The following is a 22,275-nucleotide window of genomic DNA, read 5'->3' as shown; positions in this document are numbered from 1 at the left end:
CATCATGACATCAAATGTTTAGTTATGCCCCCACCCTTTACTACAGGTTTGTTATATGAAGCAGTCATACAATTACAACTTTTTTTATTTCACAAACACATCCTTGTCTCAAAATCCATGTTTTGCCCTCAGCTCTTAAGGCAGATGTTTTGTGTTTGCCAGGACAATAAATTAAACTAAACAAAATCGGTAAAATCGTCCACAGTGGAAACGAGTCTTTTCCTCTGCCCTTGGCCTTCCTGAGTTTGGGAATTACTCTGCTGAAATGCCTTGTTCTGCTGAGTGTGTCCCTGGGTTAAGGAAATGCCAGGTGTCGAGCGTGACTGGATGTCTTCCTGGGCCTGAGACAGTGAGATGGATTCATATTTTAATAAGAACAGTGAAAGAACAACCTCCTCAAGGTTTGTGTGCTTTCTTACCCGTGTTCTAATCCTTTTAATGTGCCTCAACCTCGCCAGCCACTTGGACGCATAGGCGTCAGAGGGGTTGGCTCGGTACTGGTGGACCAAAGAGGCCATCTGCAGGAAGACAAAGGGGTTTGGTGTGTGTGTTCGTGTGTGTGTGGGGGGGGGGGGTATAAGAGGAAAAGGGAGGACTTACATTTGCATGCAAAGCCATCTGTCGGACCAAGAGGGGAAGGTTGCGGTCTGAAACAATTTTTGACACCGTTGTGTCAATCAATCCTTCCAAGTCTGAAAGAGGTCAAGAGGAGGAATGTCAGAAAAACAGAATGCAAGAGTTGTGAAGGAAAAAGACGCCAGGATGGGCTCACCTTTGCGGCCCTGAAGGGTGACCAGGTTGCAGTCATAATCCAGTGGTTTTATTATGACTTCAACAAAGTTAAACTGACCCTAACGGGAGGGAAGGGAAACAGCAGTTGAAGAACTCCCACAGATTTCAGAATGTATGTTTGTGCATGTGTGGGTCCTTAATGGTACCTTAATGGTGCCGAGTTTGTACTCTTCTCCAGAGTCATTGTACACCACCATGACAAAATCGTTGCCAATGTGACGCTTCTTGTTGCAACAGCCCTTGTCGCTCTCCTTGTTTGGCATCAGCGTTGCTATGTGGAAGATAGCTGCAGAGGCGGGTTTCGTTGATAACAAATAAAAGAACAACAAATCCAAAAAGGTCTTCTTTCACCCCCCCCCCCCTCCCCTCTACCACACACCTTGCATGATGTCATCATGCCAGCAGTAGGTGAACTCCCCGTCATCTCCATACTGGTCGAGCCCTCCGAGGAAGATCTGGTCGGGGTCACAGTCTTTCAGATGGATGAGTTTGCCCAGGCCGGTGAGAAAGGCAGCGTAGCGGTTCGAGCCGTACTCGTTTGACAGGATGGCGACCTCATTGCTGACCTGAAGGGAGGAAATAGGATGAAGTCAGACTCTTTAAGCTCGAGACACTAAATCGACGTTGTCGTGTTCTCACCTGACCAACTCCTACAAAGACCACACCAATCTTATGGGTGTCATAAGGAGGCATCTGGTCCAGGACCTTCACAGCGCGGTCAATCACCTAACACACAGAATAAGTATTGTAAAGGCACTTTAAACAACACTGGAGCTGATTTCAGGTCAGCAGCAGTCAGCATACCTGAGTTTTGGGCAGCAGCAGAGGCTTGTTGGCTTCGTTTCCAAAGAAAGGCGAGTGGTACAGCTGGAGAAACACGAAGCTGAAGGAGGTAAAACAATCAATACAAGGGCTTTTGTTGGAATTTCAAAGCAGATTGATATTTTCAGACAAATACAACATACAATATGACTTTTCTGACATACTATCCTGATAATTCTGCTATATATCTCCCGCTCTCTGTGACATGGCACTTGACTGTTTGGAGATTTTTCCTTTTTGTTTTTTCTGTCCCTACCAGTCTTGCATTACCTGGGGCTCAGTCCAGAGATCTTCTCTGTGTTGCTGGGTCCAGGTCTAACGTGGTACGAGTCCCTTTCGGTCCTCCTGTCCCTCCTGGAAGAGGGAGCTGATACAGAGATGGTATGACCCCGGGGGCGGTGGCCTCCGCTCGGGGAGATGAGTCCGGGTTGTGCCGCTGTTGGAAACTCCAACTTCATCCTTGCTCCACTTTGAGATGACACTACAACTGGGCCTTCACTTCCTTGACTTTGACCTCCCGGGTCATTACAGTCACCTCCTGCGTTCCCCTCCACCTTCTCCTTCTCAATCTGGGGCTGCTGGTTCTGTGGCTTCCCATCTGAAGTTGGTCTGGGCCACGATGCTTCTCCTGGCACAGTCTCCGACTCGAGAGCAGCCTGGGTGAACGCTTCGGGTAAGGTCTGGAGCTCTGGAGAGGAGCTGGACTTATTGAGTCCATGACCCTGGGACTGAGTGTGGGGCTGGAAGGGAAGCTCGGGCTCTTGGCAGCCTGGGGTGGAGGGTCCCAGAATGGGCTGATCAATTGGAATCGCTCCCTCACTTACTTCCTCCAGCGTTGACTTATCATCATCTTGACTCGAGGTTGAAGAGGACTGGAGGAGAAAGATTGCAGGAGTTTATTTTAAAAACAACAAAAGGAAAGACCATATGCATGTGTGTGTTAAGCTGGAGCACAGGTTGGGAATTCTTTTGAAGAGTGTAGGAGACAATCTTTCATCAGCTGATAATGAAACAAGATTTAACGCTTTCAACTTCTCATTTAACTTTCATTATTTATATGAATTGATATTCATTTGTCTGCATTGCCACCATCCAGTAGCACAAGTGGCCCTTTGATTACTTGTGTGCAGAATGAAAACTAATGGTAATAATTACTAGTAATAGTTACTAATGCACCTACTACCTACCCTGCTTAACGTCCCGGGTGGTGGGGTCTTTGGGAACTTTTCCGCAGACATGAATATGGGATCAGAGGGCATCGGCTCAAACTCCTCACTTTCTAGCCAATCAGACGTGGGTGGTGTGGCGACCTCTGACCCCTCCTGCAGCACCACCACAGAGTCTACAGCAGGACACAGCAAACACCACTTGGGTTATAGGTGGATACACACTCCGTAGAAGTGATTTAACTACCACACATAAAGGACAACATTGTATACAATCAGTTACACAATGAGGGGGATAGAAAAGCATTCGCATGTGTAAGACTCAAACACAACAAACATCAATGATTTGATGAGTCATTTTGTCAGAGCACACGTTGACTCTACTACTAGCACAAAATAGGTTAGAAGTTAATCCCGGTAACATGACACACAATCAAATGTATCCAAACTGATCAAAGTCAAAAAAGCAGCCAGACAAACACACAAATGAACAGACGGATTAAGATCACGAACAGCAATGACGGATCTGTGTAGCAAGCACGCAATCATTTACTTTATTTTCCCTTCAGAACACATGCATCCGTTGGGTTGTTCTGCTGCAACAGCAGCTCAGACAAAAGTCCAGTTTCGCTCAACAAACACTTTCTCTTCACTCAAAAAGGGAGAAAAAGCAGATTAGTTGGATGAGTTCTGGACTCCCCTGTTGACAACAAAGGGTCAAAGGTTAAAAAGCTCTACCTGGGACTATATTTCATAGACAAGTTAGAGAAAATGATTAAGAGTAGAAAATAAATCATTGAGTGAAGAAATAAATGATGATCCATCTTTAAGTGATATTGGACTGTTTGATCCAAACTTTCCACTCTGGAGGTTCCCCATGTTAACAGAAGAATTCCTTCAGTTCCCATTAAAGAGGAGTCTTTTGAACGATCTATGAAAGGTGTGCAGGAAATAGATTGACAATGTGGGAAGTACAAATTTGCTATCAGCTGAGGTGGATTGATAACCCCTGTGCTGCCACAACATGCGTTTTAACACGGCAGTGTTTTCAGGGAACGTGTTTGCTTCTTCGCTGGCGTCAATGAGCGGGGATCCAAATAATCACTAATAAAATAAAAACGTGTTAATTAGTGAGATTCAGAGGTGCTGGACAGAACCAGCTAAGCTGTCACATTGAACGACAGATATATTTCCATCTCCTATATTTCCAAAACATAAAGTTATTCCTGTGAAACATTTTAATCAGGAAAACAAGTCTTAGGATCATACAAAGTTATTAGCGAGTTTGTTTAGAAATTCCAGTAAAGGGGATAAAATGAAAATAATAGATTGTTATCAATCTATAGCAGACCACAAAATAATGCAAGGGAAGAAGAAATAAACTGTAGTGGGGGCACACATGTGGTGGAAGGTACCTGCCCAGGAAATGCTCCTGTGCAACCTGCCGGGGGCCGGAAGGCCCGGGGGGGCAGAGCCCAAACCCAGAGATGCCAGAGAGCTGCCCACTGCAACCGAGACACCAGAGGACGCATGACGCCACATAACACACCGGACAAAATCACAAAGCAGCATGGTGGTGAGGGTGAAAAAACATAAAGAGTGAAATAAAATGGAATTTCCCAAAAGGAGAAGAGAAAATGAACAAAATTGCAAAAACACCAGACATCAGTGAACAGGAAGCTTCTGGAGGAATCAAAGAGACATTTGATGATAAAAAGACACGTCAAAGCAGCAAACTTAAACACAAGTATTTAGAGGCAATTTGGCTCTATTTTATTTTCTTAATCACATTCACTTGTCCCTCGTGACATATTTACACTAAGATGCTCACCCCCCCCCTCCCCAAGCACAGAAGAGCAAGATGAAAACATCTCTCCTCCTACAGTCACCCACCAGTGTTTGAGCGTTGGATCGGGTTCGCCTTCCCTCCGGTGCTGCCGTGGGTTTGGGTCGGGGGCTCGGAGGCCGGGGCTGGCGCCGCGGTGCTGGCTGGAGCGCTGGCTGTCTGCGTAGGAGGCTCCTTCACTCCCTCCATGGCCATGAGCACAGTGGAGAGCTCCTGCAGTGGCATGTTACCGAGCTCAGAGGAGAAGGGACTGGGGGGGTTCTCCAGGCACATCAGCCAGCTTGTGTTTCCTGTGACAACAGGCAGAGACACAGCTTGAAAGTTTATCGTCATTTCCAGCATCGACTAACATTACCGTCAGAGCAGTGTGAAAATAATGCTATTAATGCTTTTATCAATTTATGGGTAACGGGCAACAGGTCAAATTCATTTACTCATTCATATACCAGCACAGTAATGCTGTAGTTTACATCCATGTCTGTCAAAAACACATAAGTTGTCTCATCAGACATGAAATCAAAAAACAGGTTCCTGAGAGAGAGCTGAACAACTTAAAAACCTCGAATGCAGCACCAGGATAAACAACCCAGTCCTCAGAGACCCGCCGATGTTTAACCGGTTGCTGTTACGTGCTGTTTGCGTACCAGAAGGTCTCCGAATGAAGATCTCTGCCCAGCCCTGCGTGAGCATGGGGATAAACTCCGCCAGGCTGGGGTTGTCTTTCAGAGGAGGAGGAGTAGATGGAGCAGCAGAGGTGGAGGAGGGAGGACCCAGACCGTCCAGGGTGGAAGCAGAAGGGGCAGAGAGTGGAGCAGCCAACTCCCCCTCAGACGGGGAGACCAGAGGACTGAGACTCTGAGCAGGACCGGCACGAAGAGCGTGGCCACCTGCAGCGTGAGAGGAAGGTCGTCTTCGTCATCACATTTGATGCAGTTTGAAACATCAAGGTCATCTTATCGGCCTGCTTCATTTGAACATGTGCACCATTAATGCTAGGATACATAAAGGCAAAAAGATTAACATCATTAAAAAGTACATAGTATGAAGTTATTATTCCTTATCTCATCTGGAAATACCAAAAAAAAAGTACAGAAAATTAAACATGAAAGACAAGACGTCTCAATTTGCAGGCCATTTTGTCTTTTAAGGTGACTCAATATGGAATAATGCCACCTATAAGGGGTGTTTCTAAAAGTAGTAGAGTGGTTTGCAGGCAAAGGTGATGAAATCACACGGACAGGCAGAGATAAAAGCTTGGCTTTGAAATAATGGCGGATGAATGCTACCTGATTATTTCTCATTTCTAGAAAGCAGGAATTGTGACCATGGGCGTCCTTCAAAAGATGTTTCAAGAAAATAGCAAGTTGATTGGTACGTTTTGGGTGTACCTAACATGCCAAAATGTTTGTATTTTAGTACTTTGAAGAAGTTCTCTTCAATCCCAATCCCATAGTTTTTGTGTGAAATGATGAAAGTGGTGCATTGTAGGGGCCGAGCCCATGTCGCCTATCAAGCAGCTGAATAATTATCACCTGACATGGAGCGGACTCGTATGCGTGTGGCCCGGTTGTGCTGTTGGCTCGACTGAGACTCCAGTTTGGCTGGAGCTTCTTTGGTGATCCGTGTGTGCAGTGACGGATCCGACCTGCCGAATCAGGTGAGAAATACAATAAAAAAAGCAGCTAAAGAGACATAGAAAGCAGCCCAGCATAGATTTATGTCAAGCTAGATACATCCAAACAGTTAATAACGCGTTCATGTTTAACTAGTTACTCATCGCAGTTTAGGATGTTGATATTTACTCGGTAGCACTTACCAGCTGAGGCTAATGAGCACACACACACACACTATCATTAGTTCTAGAGGGATCATGAATGGAACTATTCAACAAATTGCGTGCCAGACAATGGAGCTTGATAAAAACGCATGGACCCAATTTCCTATCATCCTTCCAATAGGTGGACCGACCGACCCAAAGACCCACTTTTCTTTCAGCGTACGTGTGCGAATGCCTCACCTTGTCATTTCCCCTCCTCCCCCCAGGCGTTCAGCCATGTCCAGACCCAGCAACGCCTGTGTTCTGACCCCTCCTCCGGTTGTTATGGTTACCAGCTTGTTGCCCACAAGCCAGGTCATACTGCGACCCCCGGCCAGAAGGAACTCGGCGATGGGAGATCTAGGACGAGGAAAGAGATAAAGTTCATGATCGACACGTTTTTTTTTTTTTTTTACACTACAACATAACTGTTGCAAAGGGCTCATTAAAAAGTAACAAGTCTTTGCAGACCTCTTGGGCAGGGCGGAGAAGTTGGAAAAGACATATCGTGCCATCATGTCCAGACAGGTCTCTGTGAGCTCCAGGTGGACCGTCTTTAGCCCCTCGTCTGCCTGAGACACGGCGTTTTCATCCGCAGAGCCCAGACTGCAGGTGGTGGTGGAGGTGTGCATCCTGCAGGAGGGAACACACAGAAAGTTCAAACAAACAGTGAGAAGGACAGAGGTGGAAGAGGGAGGCATGCAGGCTCTATGTTTAACATGGAATCAGTGCACACCGTTACATGCAAGCTCCGGATACAAAGACACAGAAAAGCGTAACACAAGTCACCAAAGTTTGTTAGCATGCAGCCCAATGGGTGTATATAAGTAAATGAAGTAAATGAACAAACAACAAGCTTTTCATAAGCACACAAAGACAGACACACACTGGGACATGGTATAAGTGGCTCCAGGAGCCTCAGATGGTCATTTGTCCAGTTAAGCAATTGTTGTGTCAGCCCCATAACTATCTCAAGTTTACATAAGACTCCATAACAATCTGAACGTTTAAGATAAATGGTAATTGTGAAAAAGTAACATAATCTGAGAGATTTGAGGATCATATGCATACAACTGTCCAGATTCAACCAGAACCAGGTCCCAGCGTGTGAATAACAACTTTACCACATATTGAACTTACCATTCTTTTACACAGATTCATTTTCCCCTTCGATGCATAGTGGACCTTTAAACAACATGACCATGAACCTCTCGCGACTAAAAAAACAAACAAACAGGTGTGTCCCCTTTCTGATTATAATTGTCACATTGTAATGCATTTAATCAATTGAAATGAAAGCTGAATATTACAGAATTTAGAAAGCTGGTATTTTGTCAATGCAGCTGCATAACAAACGTCAGTATGGATGTATGAGCGTCACGACACATTTGGTCATGTTGAACTGAACGTGGTCATGTTGTCTAAACTGAAATGAAGTTTCCTCCATGAAACAGATTTCAATCCAACACATCACTCAGATGTTAACTTTAAAGAAACAAACAGCTTGAAAAGAAAAGCACATTTGCAGCCATTTAGCAGTTTAAACAGATCCACACTGCAGTTGTTTAGTTATGTTTAAGTTGCATGAGTCGCTGAATAAAAAATACCAAAATACTGTAAAAGCTGAATTTGCTGGGTGTTTGCTGCCCTCTGTTGGGCAGGAAGGGTAAGACATTAAATATAGTGGCACTGCACCAACAGCCACAGCTCACAACTGCAATGTTAGATCATCCCAAGCATCGATGTGCAGGTAGAGTGTAGCGCTATCAGAGGCAGAGAGGTTTTTGTAGGAATATGAAGGACTTAAGTCCTCCAACATTCGCCCAGTTAGTCCTAAAATATCACAATAGGAGTTTACCAGAGTTTGCCATAGTTTTAGCAGTAGTTTGTGAAAACAATGTCAAGCAAGCAAACAAAGCATTTGTGTTGCCGTTGTCACTGAAAGAGGAGGCAGAGCTGTAGTTTGTGTTCAATCGGGATAACGTCCCTTTGTCCGTATCCCTCCGGCCAATGAAAACCAGTCGAAAATAAGCTAAAAAAAATAAATGGATTAAAAAATAAAAGCACAATTGTTGTTAGAGCCAAATCAAGCCTCGGCAAAACGTGCATGCAGAAGCAAATCAAGATAACAAAATGTAAACAGCAGTGTTTGATCGCAGCCCAAAACAAAACCAAAAAGGACGAGACACAAACCTTCCTCCAGCATGCACCACCCGCTCAAAGTGTCCCTTGCAAACAAACCACCCGACCCCCGCCCAAAGGCCCCACAACACACATCCTACACCCCATCCCGTGGAGGAAGTGACAAGAGTTTTGGTTGTTTTTGTTGTGCTGTTTTTTTTGTCGGGTTACCCAGAAGGCTCTTCTCTAACCTGCGGACCGCATGTTCGGAGACACTGATGCTGCGGGAGCGGAATGCATCCATGGCTGACAGATCCCTCAGCTCTTTAACTGGAGAGCTGCTGCTATTGGCTACCGCTGCTGCCGCCTTCGCCACTTTCGCTGCCCGCAGACTGGGCGGTGATGGGTACCGGCGAGGGGAACGGGCCCGGGTTGCGCAGTAAGGGGGTGGGTCATCGTGAGAGTGGTTTTGAAGTGTGGGGAGAGAGTGTGTTGCATGGGAGTGTAATCGGGACAGCAGGAATTGGCGCCAGAGCAAAGGGCACATGCCACGCAGGTGTTGGGGGGGAGGGTGGGGGGGGGGTTTAAAGGGCAGGGGTTACGGGAGAAGGGAGGGGCCAGGAGAAATGTAAGAGGGATCCAGGATGACACGACCACCCCCCAAAACCACAACGCAACCAATTGCAGGATGCAGGGAAGGGGATAAAATGAAGAATTGAAAGAAAACAAGGTGAAAATTAACAGCAGTGAACACTATGAATCAGATTACAGGAGAGCGGAGTAAGAGAAAGGATTTAAAAAGAATAAAACTAAAAGGGAAAACAGATAAGCTACAGCAGGGGGTAAAACAGCCTCTGCTTCTCCCAAATAATAAAAAATACACACAGAAAGTATTCAGGAGAGCAACAAAATTCACATTTTCCACAGAGCAGGTACATCGTGAAGCCAAGGACTAGTACAGGAGAAGTGAAGTAGTGGGGATGGACTGACTGAATGACGTTAAAACAAAAGAAAACACATCCAAATGAAATGCTGGGTTAAACCTGAGGGTTGGAGCATAGCAAGTAAAAAATAAAAATACACTGAGGGAGCCAAAGAAGGACGGTCTAATTATTTAACTTATTTTTAGTAGATTTCAAAAGGGTGATTAAAACTTTTTAGAAAACCAAAATTTACCTTGATTTCCCATTAACTAATAATGTGAACAGCATTTGAGAAGTGGGCGGTGCTGGATGATAAATTATTCAAATGAAGTCAGGTTTGCAGCGCTCCAACCCGAAAGCGTGCTTTGAGCAGCACAAGGACAGATCCCGGTATGATTGACAGCACAATATGGAACACTGAGAGTTTTATACGGATGCTATCCATCATGTATCACTATGAAAAGCTGTAACCGGGATTGTGCTTGATTGCAATGACAGATTTATTCAAATAATTAGTAATTAAGTAAAGGCCACCGTCCAGGTTTGAGGGGAAATTATGACGTTGAACGGCAGAGAATGGATTTAGCGAAAGGCTGAAAACCCCAAAATAATAATGTAAGTGGGGATCCTTTGCTGTAGATTCTTTAGGGCACGGCCCACCCAGAGTATAGAGATCTCAAATTATCATTATTATTATTATTATTATTTTGATCCACCACGGTGACGCACTGTGTAATTATTCGCTCAACAAGGAGGTTTATTTTCTTCTTTTGTATGAAAAAGACGTGAATACATAACAGTGTATTTATCACAGGTGATTTCATAGAGATCTCTGTTCACACTAAACTAAACACAAACCAGGGGAAACGGTAAAATCTGTTACAGGGTGGACACCCCACAGTCCAGCTCCTCCACTCCGTCTCAGCTGGTTCCACTTGAGCTCCGTCCTTCTCTCTGCGACCACCTACATGGTTTTCTAATGAGTTTCTTTGGCTGCTTTTGTTGTAAATGCTCCGGGCGATAATGACATGGACACCGTGTACGGATGAGAATGAAGCCTTGCTGATAAGAGCTTCCTTATACCTCTGTGTGAAAGTGTGTCATACAGGTGTTTGTGTTATTTTGTCCACCCCATGTATGTCATTAAAATGAGCTGCAATTAGTTTGGTTGGATAAGAACTCATTTTAAAATGTAAAAAGCATAAACAATGAATGAAAACCAACTAATGATCACCATGGCAACCTGAGAGGAGTTGCTGTAACCATCGCGCCAAAGTGTCCATCATGCAGTCACCCGTTACCTTAGAAACCCCAACAGCTTACATAACAATGGCCACATGGGTTGTGTGTTTGTACATGTGTTTTACCTCTTGGGCCTTTCATTGAGGCTGGTGCTTCGGACACGAAAGGAACTTGGCTCGTGACCATCATCAAACGGCAGCAAGGCGTTGGAACGCAACCCCTGAATACGGACAATGTAAATATATTCAACCCGCCCCCCCAAAAAAAGTGAAGTCAATAAAAAGGCATCCACAACTCCAAACTAGTCCAAAAAGTTTCAGAAAGAAGAGTTTATAATAAGGATGCCAAGAGTTTGATGAAAAGATGTCTCGTCTCATTAATGTCTTGTTGAATATGAACTTGCGTGAAGCTGTTGATTGATGTATGATTTTTGATTTTTAACTTTCGCTCAGTTTGGTTTCTCATGTCTGTACTTGCATGTGTATTTGTAGGTACATGTCTGAAGTTACAATTTAAAATAGAAATTGCATTTCATGAATAAGCCAATAAAAGGTAAGTAGGAAGACAAACCAGCACCGACCTTCGTGATGTACTGAACAAAGTCCTTGCGGAAGGGGAGTCTGCAGCGTATGAACCACATGGCAATCACGTGATGGGCCAGAGAGACGATGTACTGGTTGAACCTGATGGAAATGGAAGAAACATAAACAGGTCAGAGTACGTCTTAGAGAATACTTGTGTCTTTGTGTCCATGTGAGCACTTACTTGGAGGGGTTAGTGTAGGGAAGAGAGATGGCAAACACGCTGACATACTGCTCAGCCACAAAGTTGGCATAAAGATGGGGCAGGCGAACCAGAGCTGTGAAACAGAGTAGAAGAACAAACACATCACCCAAACACCTTGACCCTGAACATTCAGCAAGGAAACTTATATACTGGAGACATTTTAAGAAAAGCTTTTGGTGCTCACTGGAGAGGAACTCGAGCATGGGAGATGCCATGGCAACGGTTGCAGAAATGTGGGTGAGCTTGACGATAAGAGCGGGGAGGAGCTTGATCATGATGTCAGGCATCTCCACCGTGCACATCGTAAGAGCCACCACACACTGCTTGGCACAGCGGTAAATGAGGCCAGTTTCGAGGCACTGGACCAGTTCTCTCTGGAGAGGGGAAATAAAATCAACCAACGTCTGCAAGCATGGAAGTAACTGCTTGCATGTATGCGAGTGCAGGGGCTGGTAAATGTGTGTGGTACACAGACAGCAGCCACATTGGGAAGCTGTTGCCCAATTGTGGATATTTGGCCGGTTGGTCGCAATTAAAGCTTCAAGCTTGATGATGTCGACAGTTACTTTCCACGGACCATCTTTTGTACCTGTCTCAACTGCTCCAGGTAGTTATGGTAGGAGGTGATCGCAGTGAGAACAGGAACCACCGCCAAATGAACATCAGTGCGAGAAAACCCCTCTGGGATCTTCTTCAAGCGCTCCGAGATCAGTCGATCTGTCACCTAAGAGCGTGCATACAAAACAATGAGCAACGCGTGGTCATGCGCACGCAAGCAAATTCACACGTGTACAGATGTATCTCTGTTTGCTTTACCATGCAGCAGAGTGTAGAGCACAGCTGGTCCAAGCTGCAAGGGGAGGTGAGCAGCAGCACTTTGTACTGCAGCGTCCAAGGCAGCTTGTCGAGAACCAGTTTCAACACCTTCCAATCGGTCTCCTAAATAAGCAAAAATGTAAGATACACAATGATTGTAAAGACAGCAGGGTAATCACCGTTGCCATTGGTTACAAGGCGCTCTGTGCAAAGTAATAAGCTACAAAAGGGACTAAATATTGGAGCAATTAGCACCTTTTGTACTCTTTGTATTTTATTTCTCCATAAGTTGAATGCAATAGTTGTGTGTGTACCATCTTGAGGCACTGCAGGAGCACGCTGAAGGCCGGCGCGTAGGGCAGGTAGGCCAAGCGTATTGATCCTGAAGCAGGCGCAGCAGTGGGGGGGGGAGCAGGGCTGCCGGCAGGAGGGGATGTTGGACCTACAGGCTTCTTTTCACTCACCCGCTTCTCTGGATCCCTGAAACCACAGAGGAGACAATTTAGTTTGAAATCTAGTTACAATGAGCCAGATGCTATTTAGAGCTGTTGCAAATGTGTTGTGTGTGTCCTCACCCTGTGTCACAGTAGCAATAAGGGCTAAACCTGATGGCTTTGTCCTTGTTGGGGACTCCCAGACGGTGAAGAGAGTCTGCTCGCATCATCAGGAAGAAGTCAAACACCTGAAACAGAGAATTAAAAGGGTAAAAAACTAAAAAAGAGTTGCATGTTCTTACAGTAAACAAACATAGAGAAGAAATGCATCCCCTCCCTCACCTGTAGTCTGATGCTGGAAGCAATAGGTGAATAGTACTTGTTCTTGTAGTGAAGCTGCAGGTGGCTGATAAGCAACTCATACACACGACAGGCGTGACTGGCTGGTAGGCTGTACAGCTTGCTCTGCCAGGAGAGAAAGAGATGAAGGTCATTCACCGGAATCATTACAGTCTCCCAGATTCAAAAATATCTCATAGGAAAAACCGCAATTCTTTTTGTTCTCAGCTGTCAGGACACACGACAAGTTTGTGAGACAAAGGAGCCATAATGTGTGCTCAAATTTCAGATCACAACACCAAAAACGGGGTCAGTTTTCCTGGGCTGCCACGTCCCATTATCTCCCTCACTATGCTTACTAGGAGACATTTCAACAATAAACCTGTGCAAAACAAACTTCTGATTGCTCCTCGTGGCCGTAACTATCGCCAAGAAAACCATCCTCATGAGCTGGAAATCAAGGAACAATCACACATCGCACAGAGGAAAGACTTGATTTTGGATCACATCTCAATAGTAAATCTACCTCAACCAGTCAGTTAAAATACAACAGAACACTCATTGTTTACTAGGTTTTTGCAAAAATGACACTAGCCATCATACTGAGATTAAAAATTATTATCTTATTTGTTCACTCGTTTTTTTTTATTTATTCATTTATTTGTGCATGGAAACAAATTCAACCCCACGGTTACATACACATAAACAACTGTTATTTAATGTGCCCCCTTTATGTTTTCCATCTAGAAAGGGTTCGGACACACATACACATGCGCCTATTTTTCCATATCCTGACCGGTTGTTTGTAATTCACTAATTTGACGTTGTCTTGATACATAGACAAAACAGTCTATGTATCTTTCCTTAAAATAAAAAAAGGTATATGTATGATTTCCGGAAATAACTTGTCAGCATCCAACTTAAATGTCACTTTGCTGAATCCAGCCCTTGGGTGTGTACCTGCAGTATTTCCAGTAGGCCCAGTATAGCAGTCCTGACGTCCTCCACCGGAGACTCTGGTGTGGTCTCCCTCTCAGAAACCTCAAGGGGCCCCGAGCACAGCAGAGAGCGACTGGCCACCTACACAGACGAAAAAACACCTCATTAAAGCCAGAATGGACTGATGAACCATCTTAACAGGGTAAAAGTGAGACAACATGAACAATTGTGTATGTGTGTGTGTGCACACACCCGCTCAATAATGTCCAGCAGGCTGGTGAAGTGGTGTGTGTTGCAACCCTCGGCGAGGTCCACCAGGAGCTGGGTGGCCTGTTTTCGGACAGCAAGGTCCCGATCTTCAGCGATCACACTGAGTTGGGGGACCACCACCATTTCAATCAACTCATCCTGGAACAAGTGCAAGAAGAAAGAAAAAATGTTTTTGGTCCTTTTATTGAACTATTCAACCAAGAAAAACAAAGATCGAAGTAAACCAGATATGAATTACCACACATCAGTGTACAACAGCAAAAGATACGTTACAAACATACAATAACAGCGAAACCGACAGTAGATCTGACAGTTTAAATGCAACAGTGTGCGAGCGCACAGACCTCGTAAAGCTGTCGGTTGGTACTGAGAACGAAGGAGAGGATATGAAGCACTTTGATCCTTATCACGCTGCGAGTCTCGTTCCTTTCAGGGAGACACAGGCAATAAGATGGAAGATTACAGAGCAGCAGAGATGAGGTGATACAGCGGTCAAGGTGATTTGGAGATTCGTTCAACATCATCACAGCCACCTTTATGTGCACCCTACCTGAAGAATTTCTCCATGAGGCGGTGTAGGCTCTGAATCCAGCCGTCCTTGGCTGGCTGGATGGACTGGGCTCTGTAGGAGATGAGGGTCAGCACTGATGCATCCTGTTAAGCAGACACACAAGATTAAGAGGAGAAAGGTAGAGGCAGTGTGATGGAGGACCGAATGAGAACACACAGGGACACCAAGCAATTTACATTTGAAAAGCACTCACAGGTCTCTTGTCAGCACATTTCTCCACCAGACTGAAGAACTTCTCCGTGGAGCCGTGGTAACCGTTCTGCTCGTACAGCTCCTCCACGTTGGTCAACAGCTCGTACACAATGGACTTCAATTCCGCACTGCCGATTGTCTGTGGCGGCGGACGGGCCACGTGGTCAAAAACCAACCGGTATTTAAGTGTGTGTTTGTGTGCGCGTGCAGTGTGTACCTGGATCTGTTGCAGCAGTCGCTCTATGATTCCCAGCAGGATGTCCCAGGTGACCACCTGCAGCTCTTTGCCGTACTTCTTGATCAGTCTGGTGATGGAGAGGACGATCTCATAGGACACCACCTCATTGGCACACGACATGGCCTGAGCGGCAGCGGAAAGTGTTAGAGGAAGTTATCACAACTGATCTAGTCATTTTTTCTCAAACTCTTTCATTTACTTATTTTTAATGTATCTTTCAATGAATTATTGCTCAACTAGGAATGTGGAAACAACTGTTATGTCACATTTGATACGGCCTCATAGAAAATATCTAGAGTATAATTAACGAGACTAACGAAGATTCAGCCTAGTCCTCAAATAGTTGTACTTAGCACAACAGTGTACAATGTGACATCTAGTGTAACCAACTGAATACCTCATACTAAGCCATCTTAAAATATGTCGCCATAAAAAACATTATGAATTAGACACAAACTTTTGAATGAATATACTGCGCAAGTCCTACCTTGTAGAAAGATGGTAAAACAAGGGTTGGTGTGTTTTTGAGGGCAGGGAGTCTGTGTGCGCCCCACAGTGCCATCCCAACAAAGAACACAGCTCCTCTCAACAGCGGAGCATCCTCCTTGTACACGCTGGTGACACGCACAGAACAGAACAACCATCACAACAGTGTACGACCGCACCTCCGGCTCAGAATTATTCCAAAACTACTCAATACCTCTCCTCCATTATGCGGCACATGGTGTAAATGGCACTGTGGCCGAGGTGAGTGCCCAACACCTTCCTCATCAACTGCAGAAGCCCAGAGGGGAGACGATCAGAGGAGGCGGTCTTGGAATGATGCAATGAGTAATACAGTGTGAATATGCATATTTCACCTTCCAGCAGGATTCACAAAACTCCTTGAAGTTGACGGTTCGACAAAGTGTGATGATGAAGACGGTCAGAGAGTCTGAGGGAAGGCAGTTGTAACACACCACTGCATCCAGCACTTGTAGCGCCACCTGGTCACATCATACATTGATCGTATTAGTCCACAGGGCAGCAGATCAGAACATACTGCAGCACAGTCCATGTTCTGACTCTTACTCAGTAATGTGTTTACCAGGGAAAGAAAACAGTAGCTTTACTGCAGGGAAAGTCTTAACAAAATATTTGAACAAATAATGTTTTGATTGTTTCTACAGTTGACACTTAAAATAAGTGCTTATGATTTTAGTTAGTAGTTATGGCTGCTTCAGTTTTTTTTGTTGTTTTTTTTACATGAAAAAACAAAACAAAAACTCACGTCAATATCTGTTGAGGATGTTGTTCTGTTGCACAGGAGACAGATGTTCCTTCAGGGAGCACAACAGAATAACAACATTAATATTAATAACATGTTCTTGGGGGGAAAAGTGTAGTCTGTTTACAGTCGACTTACTGGACCATGATGGAAACATGTTGGTCCAGGTAACAGCTGTTGAACTTCACCAGATTTACGAGAACGTGGAGAAAGTCGGAGGAGAGATCGATCTCCATCCAAAGGAGGACAAAGCGTGCTGAAGACAATAACCATAATAAGACGGAGAAGACTGGCCAAGCTTTTACAAGTAACAATTACAAACATTACTACAGTGGTTCATATTGGCTTAAATAAACAGACTAGTACCCAAAATAATACCACCCATATTTTTCACACGTTTACTTTTATTTTTTAATACCTATGTCCTCTTCCAGGTACGTGATGTCTTTTCCGTTCTCCGTCAGGGCCTTAAAGACTTCCAGCCTACCAGAGACGTCCTCATTGCGCGGTTGGTAGTCTCTGATCACATTGAAAAAGTACGCTCTCAAAGGCCCGAGCCGCTCACCCTTCAAAACAAAACGAAGGAGCAGAAAGTTTTAAAACGACAGGAAGTATAATCACAATTCCTATTTGCTTGCATGTGTATCTCGTCTCTATACCTGTCCGTGTATAATGGCCCTCAACAGCTGCAGGACTGCATGTCTGGCCTCCGCAGGCTGATCTGGAGTCAACATGTCCTCCACAGCTTTCCATACAGCCTCCACTGCATTCTAAAGCAACACATAGGTGTACACACACAGATTGTGAGTCATACAGAAGGTAACACATAGTGCTGTCAAAATGAAATATGTCACAACTGTAGTAGACGCACTTCCTCAAATTTCTTTGTTTTGGCAAGATCACAGACGTGGATCATCATGCGAACGCGGTTGCTCAGACCGCAGTCTGGTTGGAGCTCCTGAAAAACATCAACAGGAAGAGGAGAGGCCGTGACACAAGGCATGATGGGGAAACCAAACGGGGTGAGTCTGAGTGTGAACCAACATGCACGGACGCTCATCTCTTCTGCACACCTTGATGAGGTCAGTCGTAATGATGACCTCCGATGGTCTGGTTTCACTCTGTTTGCTCGGTGGGCGGGGGGTTCCCAGACCAAGCATCCCCTTAAACTTGTCCTTCAGACTCTCCTTGCTCTGATTTTTATTCATGGCTGGGACTGACTGCTGTCTGAAGAAAGAGCAACATGCATTTAGGACATTTCGTGTTACAGCTTGGATTGCTGCAAAGCAAGAAGCAATACCTAAAAGGTTAGACAAAGCACTGATCGCCAATTCAGCCAAATAAAAAGAACAGTTCTCATAGGGACGATCTCCTTCATAATAATTATTCCCACTCAAAAACGTGTTTGACTGCATTAGACAGAGACGAGGATGTTGAATTATTGCTGCACAATCACTTCAGAGCACATAACTGTTTGACAGTCAACGGAAAGTTAAGTGTTTACTTTTTATTCTCACATCCTTGTCTTTTTTTTAATTGACTAACTCTGGACAGCATGGAATCTATTTGACTTTGTTTTTCCCCAGATGAAGTGATCCACTTCTGCCGATCTTTACCGCCTCTTGAGTTTTTCTCTCACGTGCTTTGGCATACAGAGATTGTTGCATGTTATTGTATTACAATACCAGGTCTGTGTGTTTAAAACATTCAACAAACAACTTGTAGAGCTTTAGCATGGCTGCACCCACTTACCTCTGAGTCATATCATTTTTAGGCATGTCATTTGGAGTCTCGGTCTGAGGTCGTGTGAACTTGGGGGTGGGGGGGTTAGGGAGAATCTGCTGTCATGTGGACTAGACAGAGACCGAGGGGAGGACGAACAACGCCCGTTCTGTTTCAGCTCAACAACAACAACAACAAACACGTCGGTGTAACGCTGACCCTCCGACAGGAGCGACTAGCGTCACATCTGTGGACACTTGACATGAAAAACAATCCGCCTTATAATTATTGGGATGAATGTCCGATGGCGCTTGTGAACCCGTTAGCTACGCTTCATATTCCCTGTCACGAGCTGTTAGCGCTCATCTGTAGCTTTTTTAGGGGTCTGGCGGCTTTGTAAAATGAAAATAATAATAGAAATAAACTCCTCTCACCTGGTTGCAGCGGAGTCGGGTCAGCTTACATTAGCGAGCAGCTTTCAACCAACAGAGCCGTCCATTGATGTAACTACTGGAATCTGGTTCTTGTCCAGGCTCGGTTCTTCGCTCCTGGACCGGATGACACACTAATGATGCGACAGGAGCCACTTCCTTTAAAAACACGTCAGGTCCTTTTACTGACGGGAAATGTAGTTCTGAGAGAGCTAAACGCCAACTATGCTAAAGCCCCGTTGTTATTCTGGGTCAAAATACATACACGAAAAGGGAAAATGACACTTGTGCTAGAATACGTTTCCAGACGAACTTACAAAACTTCTTTCTAGTAAAATAAGAAGTATGCCACTAAAAACGAGCACGTCACCCGACAGTTAGCTTGACTGACAGCTAGCTAGCTGAACATGCTAACGACGCTGAAGTTGGTTCCACGTTGGAGCAGCAAGGCGCACCGTCACCAGGCCGCCTGCGGGTGGAGCTTTGAGGAAGCAAGTTAATGTCTAACACATTGTATTACTTTAAACAACTTATATTTGTGACGTGTTTGACTGTCCTAGGTATTACATTATCTAATTCTAATTATGGTCATTTGTTCAAAAAGTTAAGAAGATTATTTATTTGTTGTTTAAATATCTACATATATAACATCTACATTTGTAAAAGCTTGAAATTAAATATATACAAAATATAAATCCACTCTGCATACCTGGTGCATTTAAATTTCTTGGTATCCTCTCTATATTACAACGATACTATTCATGCAAAACATAAGAATAAGCAACACGATGAGCTCTACCTCTATTAACTACTTAAGCACATGTATTGTATAATTTAGTAGTGTGGCCGTTGTGGTAAACTTAAATAATCATCCATTTAGTCTTATTAACATAAACATTAACCCATTATCTATATGGCGTTTTAAAAGCTAAAGACTGCCATATATATAATGTATACTAACAAAAATACATTTTATGGCTATGGTTTTAAATAGTATTTTATGTTTAAGTGGAAGTTGTTTTTGGATTAATTTGAAGGAAAAAAATCCTGGTCCCCTCGTGACCAGAATCTACGAATGAGAAAGTAGCTTCAGGTCGATCTAAATGCTTCAAGTCCTCCGCAGCACGAGGATCCGTCATGCAGTCCAGTGCGTCGCTATGACCTCTCCTTATTTCAGGCACAACGGGTCCGTCATTACGCGCAGTGGTGACCAAAATGCTGCGACCTCTCTGCGGTCTAAACTTACCAGCAGCCGGAGCAATGCGGGTCCAGTTTCCTCTGTGGCTGTAAAGGTGGAGGAAAAGGAGGAGGAGGAGGAGGCGAAGATCGTTGAGCAAAGACCCTCCTCGGCTCCCTTACTAACGGGTAATGTTTACTTTAGACTGAACGTGGACAACTGAGTGGGATTCAGCTCCTCCATCCTGTCTCCCCTGTGCTCCTCTAGGCGGCTGCCAACCTGAAAGAGAAACTTCCCCATCGCCTTCCCGCTCAAAGACACAGCTCAAAGTGGAATATGACAAGGATGAAGGTGCAGAACACTGGGAACCTCCCAACTGGGAGAAGCAATGGAGATACGTTCGTGAGATGAGGAGCGGCCGTGATGCACCTGTAGATAACATGGGAGCAGAGAAATGCTACGACTCGCAGGCTCCTCCACGTGTAGGTGTGGTTTAGTTGTTTTTCAAAGCCTACGTCATTGTTTTAGTCATTTGATCTTTTTCCTCGTGCTGTCTTCACTGTTGGTTCAGGTGAGACGTTTCCAGGTGTTGGTTTCCCTCATGCTGTCCAGTCAGACCAAGGACCAGGTGACAGCGGGAGCCATGAAGAAGCTTCGAGCTCATGGCTGCACCGTAGAAAATATACTGGCTACTGATGATGAAGCCCTGGGAAAACTCATCTACCCTGTCGGCTTCTGGAGGGTATATGCAGAACATGTTTAAGTGTTTACATGAGCCGTGCTTCTTTTTGGGGGGGGGAGGGACCTTAATTAATCATTTTCGCTACGTTTCTTCTCTAGACTAAGGTGAAGTATCTGAAGCGGACGTCGGCCATGCTGCAGAAAGACTTTGCAGGGGACATCCCAGACAGCGTGCAGGGGCTGATCGGCCTGCCAGGAATTGGACCCAAGATGGCTCACTTGGCTATGGACATCGCCTGGGACCAGGTGTCGGGCATCGGTGGGAACAATCTCCTGAAACATGCACAGTCACTTACAAAATCAGATTTAATAAAATAGGTCCAATGGAGCAGCTTCGATTCACATGGTTTGAACCTGAACTGCAAGTTTTACAATGATGTAATTGATTGTTGATACAGAAGACATGAATGGACTAGTTGTATTCAACCGCACCATGTACTTCTGGTTTATATAATATATATATATATATATATGGTTCATATCTTTGCGTTCAGGCGTGGACACACATGTGCACCGTATCTCCAATCGTCTGGGCTGGCTCAAGAAACCCACCAAGAACGCAGAGGAAACACGCAAGGCCCTGGAGGAGTGGCTGCCCAGGTAATGGCAAGATTTATTCACCGCTGACCGTACGATCCGATTAAGACGGACCAACCCAGAGCCACCGAGGCTGACCTCCAGGTACAGGGGTCAATAAAGGGTGTCTGATAGGACCTCTCGACCACTTATGTGTTGAGTGATAGAAATCAAGTCTGGATGCAGGTTGAATGTATTGTGATGCTGCTCCTTCGCTCTGCCGCAGGGAGCTGTGGAGCGAGATCAACTGGCTGCTCGTGGGTTTTGGTCAGCAGGTTTGTCTTCCGGTTAACCCTCTCTGCTCCGTGTGTCTGAACCAGTACAGCTGCCCATCCGCCCACCAGACCTCTCCCACAAAGAGGCCTAAAGCCGGATCCCCACTGGCTCCCAATCCAACCTCCTCCTTAACAACAAAAACTGAACAACCCGCTCTTAAACATGAGAGGACAAAGACGGAGCCACTCGGCAATCCTGTTTCCCCCAAAGCCAAGAGGAGCTTAAGAAAATAAGATGCTTATGGTTGACGCATACGTTTTAGTCTGAACAAAGATACCATGTGTATGAATGTATATATCCCTGAGTTTAAAGGTTCAGAATTGACATTTTGTCAATATTTGAGGGTTTTTTACACTGTAGCTCTGCTGTAAGATATAATAAGATTATATATTTTGTACTGTTGGTGCTTTATTTTTTATTACAAGTAATACAATAAATGTTGAACGATGTTTAAAAATGGTTCTTTATTATGGCAGAGAGAGTTTTCCTGATGCAACAACAGTGAAAGCACTAAATATACAACATGCCGATAGACTAAGAGACACTACATTGTCTCAATTCCTTATTCATGACAGCTGGAGTTGATGCTGATTGTATTCATCGATTAAGTTACTTGGCTGCTCACTATCTTGCTTGACACACTGCAGTAGACACATGTACACCGTGTTGTGTGTTAAATGGATATTTGAAATATAAGATTACAGCAGTCTTCCCTTAAATATCAATAAAACACACCCTCCTACCTGTCCTGAATAAATTAAGATAGTTCATT

The 22,275-nt window shown here is 44.7% G+C and overlaps 2 protein-coding genes across 5 annotated transcripts; one reads left to right on the top strand and one right to left on the bottom strand.

Annotated features, from left to right (window-relative positions):
• Positions 1 to 67: 67 nt before the first annotated feature.
• Positions 68 to 20,067, bottom strand: tsc2 (TSC complex subunit 2). Of its 4 annotated transcripts, XM_037470989.2 has the most exons (43): positions 19,980 to 20,059; positions 18,737 to 18,892; positions 17,654 to 17,807; positions 17,452 to 17,538; positions 17,240 to 17,350; positions 16,999 to 17,146; positions 16,719 to 16,836; positions 16,584 to 16,632; positions 16,174 to 16,299; positions 16,014 to 16,087; positions 15,801 to 15,927; positions 15,293 to 15,436; positions 15,077 to 15,214; positions 14,863 to 14,966; positions 14,657 to 14,738; positions 14,295 to 14,450; positions 14,064 to 14,183; positions 13,107 to 13,229; positions 12,906 to 13,012; positions 12,645 to 12,810; positions 12,331 to 12,453; positions 12,104 to 12,238; positions 11,699 to 11,888; positions 11,494 to 11,587; positions 11,309 to 11,411; positions 10,854 to 10,948; positions 8,815 to 8,955; positions 6,914 to 7,075; positions 6,644 to 6,802; positions 6,159 to 6,271; positions 5,271 to 5,513; positions 4,674 to 4,916; positions 4,196 to 4,285; positions 2,802 to 2,956; positions 1,885 to 2,486; positions 1,597 to 1,675; positions 1,432 to 1,518; positions 1,172 to 1,358; positions 939 to 1,078; positions 773 to 851; positions 601 to 692; positions 420 to 518; positions 68 to 341 (listed from the first exon to the last, which is right to left on the bottom strand). In XM_037470989.2, exons 3-43 carry the CDS (start codon positions 17,786 to 17,788, stop codon positions 177 to 179), a joined length of 5,691 nt encoding a protein of 1,896 aa, XP_037326886.2. In that variant the 5' UTR covers positions 17,789 to 17,807; positions 18,737 to 18,892; positions 19,980 to 20,059; the 3' UTR covers positions 68 to 176. The 4 variants fall into 4 exon arrangements, with proteins under 4 accessions (XP_037326886.2, XP_037326884.2, XP_037326882.2 ...); XM_037470987.2 differs by lacking the exon at positions 4,196 to 4,285 and having other exon boundaries at positions 18,737 to 18,850; positions 19,980 to 20,067; XM_037470985.2 differs by lacking the exon at positions 4,196 to 4,285.
• nthl1 (nth-like DNA glycosylase 1) lies at positions 19,806 to 22,251 on the top strand. Its single transcript, XM_037470992.2, has 6 exons — positions 19,806 to 20,098; positions 20,178 to 20,392; positions 20,482 to 20,652; positions 20,751 to 20,910; positions 21,146 to 21,251; positions 21,454 to 22,251. The coding sequence occupies exons 1-6, from the start codon at positions 19,837 to 19,839 to the stop codon at positions 21,734 to 21,736; spliced, it is 1,197 nt and encodes a 398-aa protein (XP_037326889.2). The 5' UTR covers positions 19,806 to 19,836; the 3' UTR covers positions 21,737 to 22,251.
• The last annotated feature ends 24 nt before the right edge of the window (positions 22,252 to 22,275 follow it).

Source organism: Pungitius pungitius, chromosome 9 (genome assembly GCF_949316345.1).
Source record: "Pungitius pungitius chromosome 9, fPunPun2.1, whole genome shotgun sequence".
Classification (NCBI taxonomy): Eukaryota; Metazoa; Chordata; class Actinopteri; order Perciformes; family Gasterosteidae; genus Pungitius; species Pungitius pungitius.
Note: the sequence above shows the minus strand (reverse complement) of the source record. Positions and strands in the feature narration are given on the sequence as shown.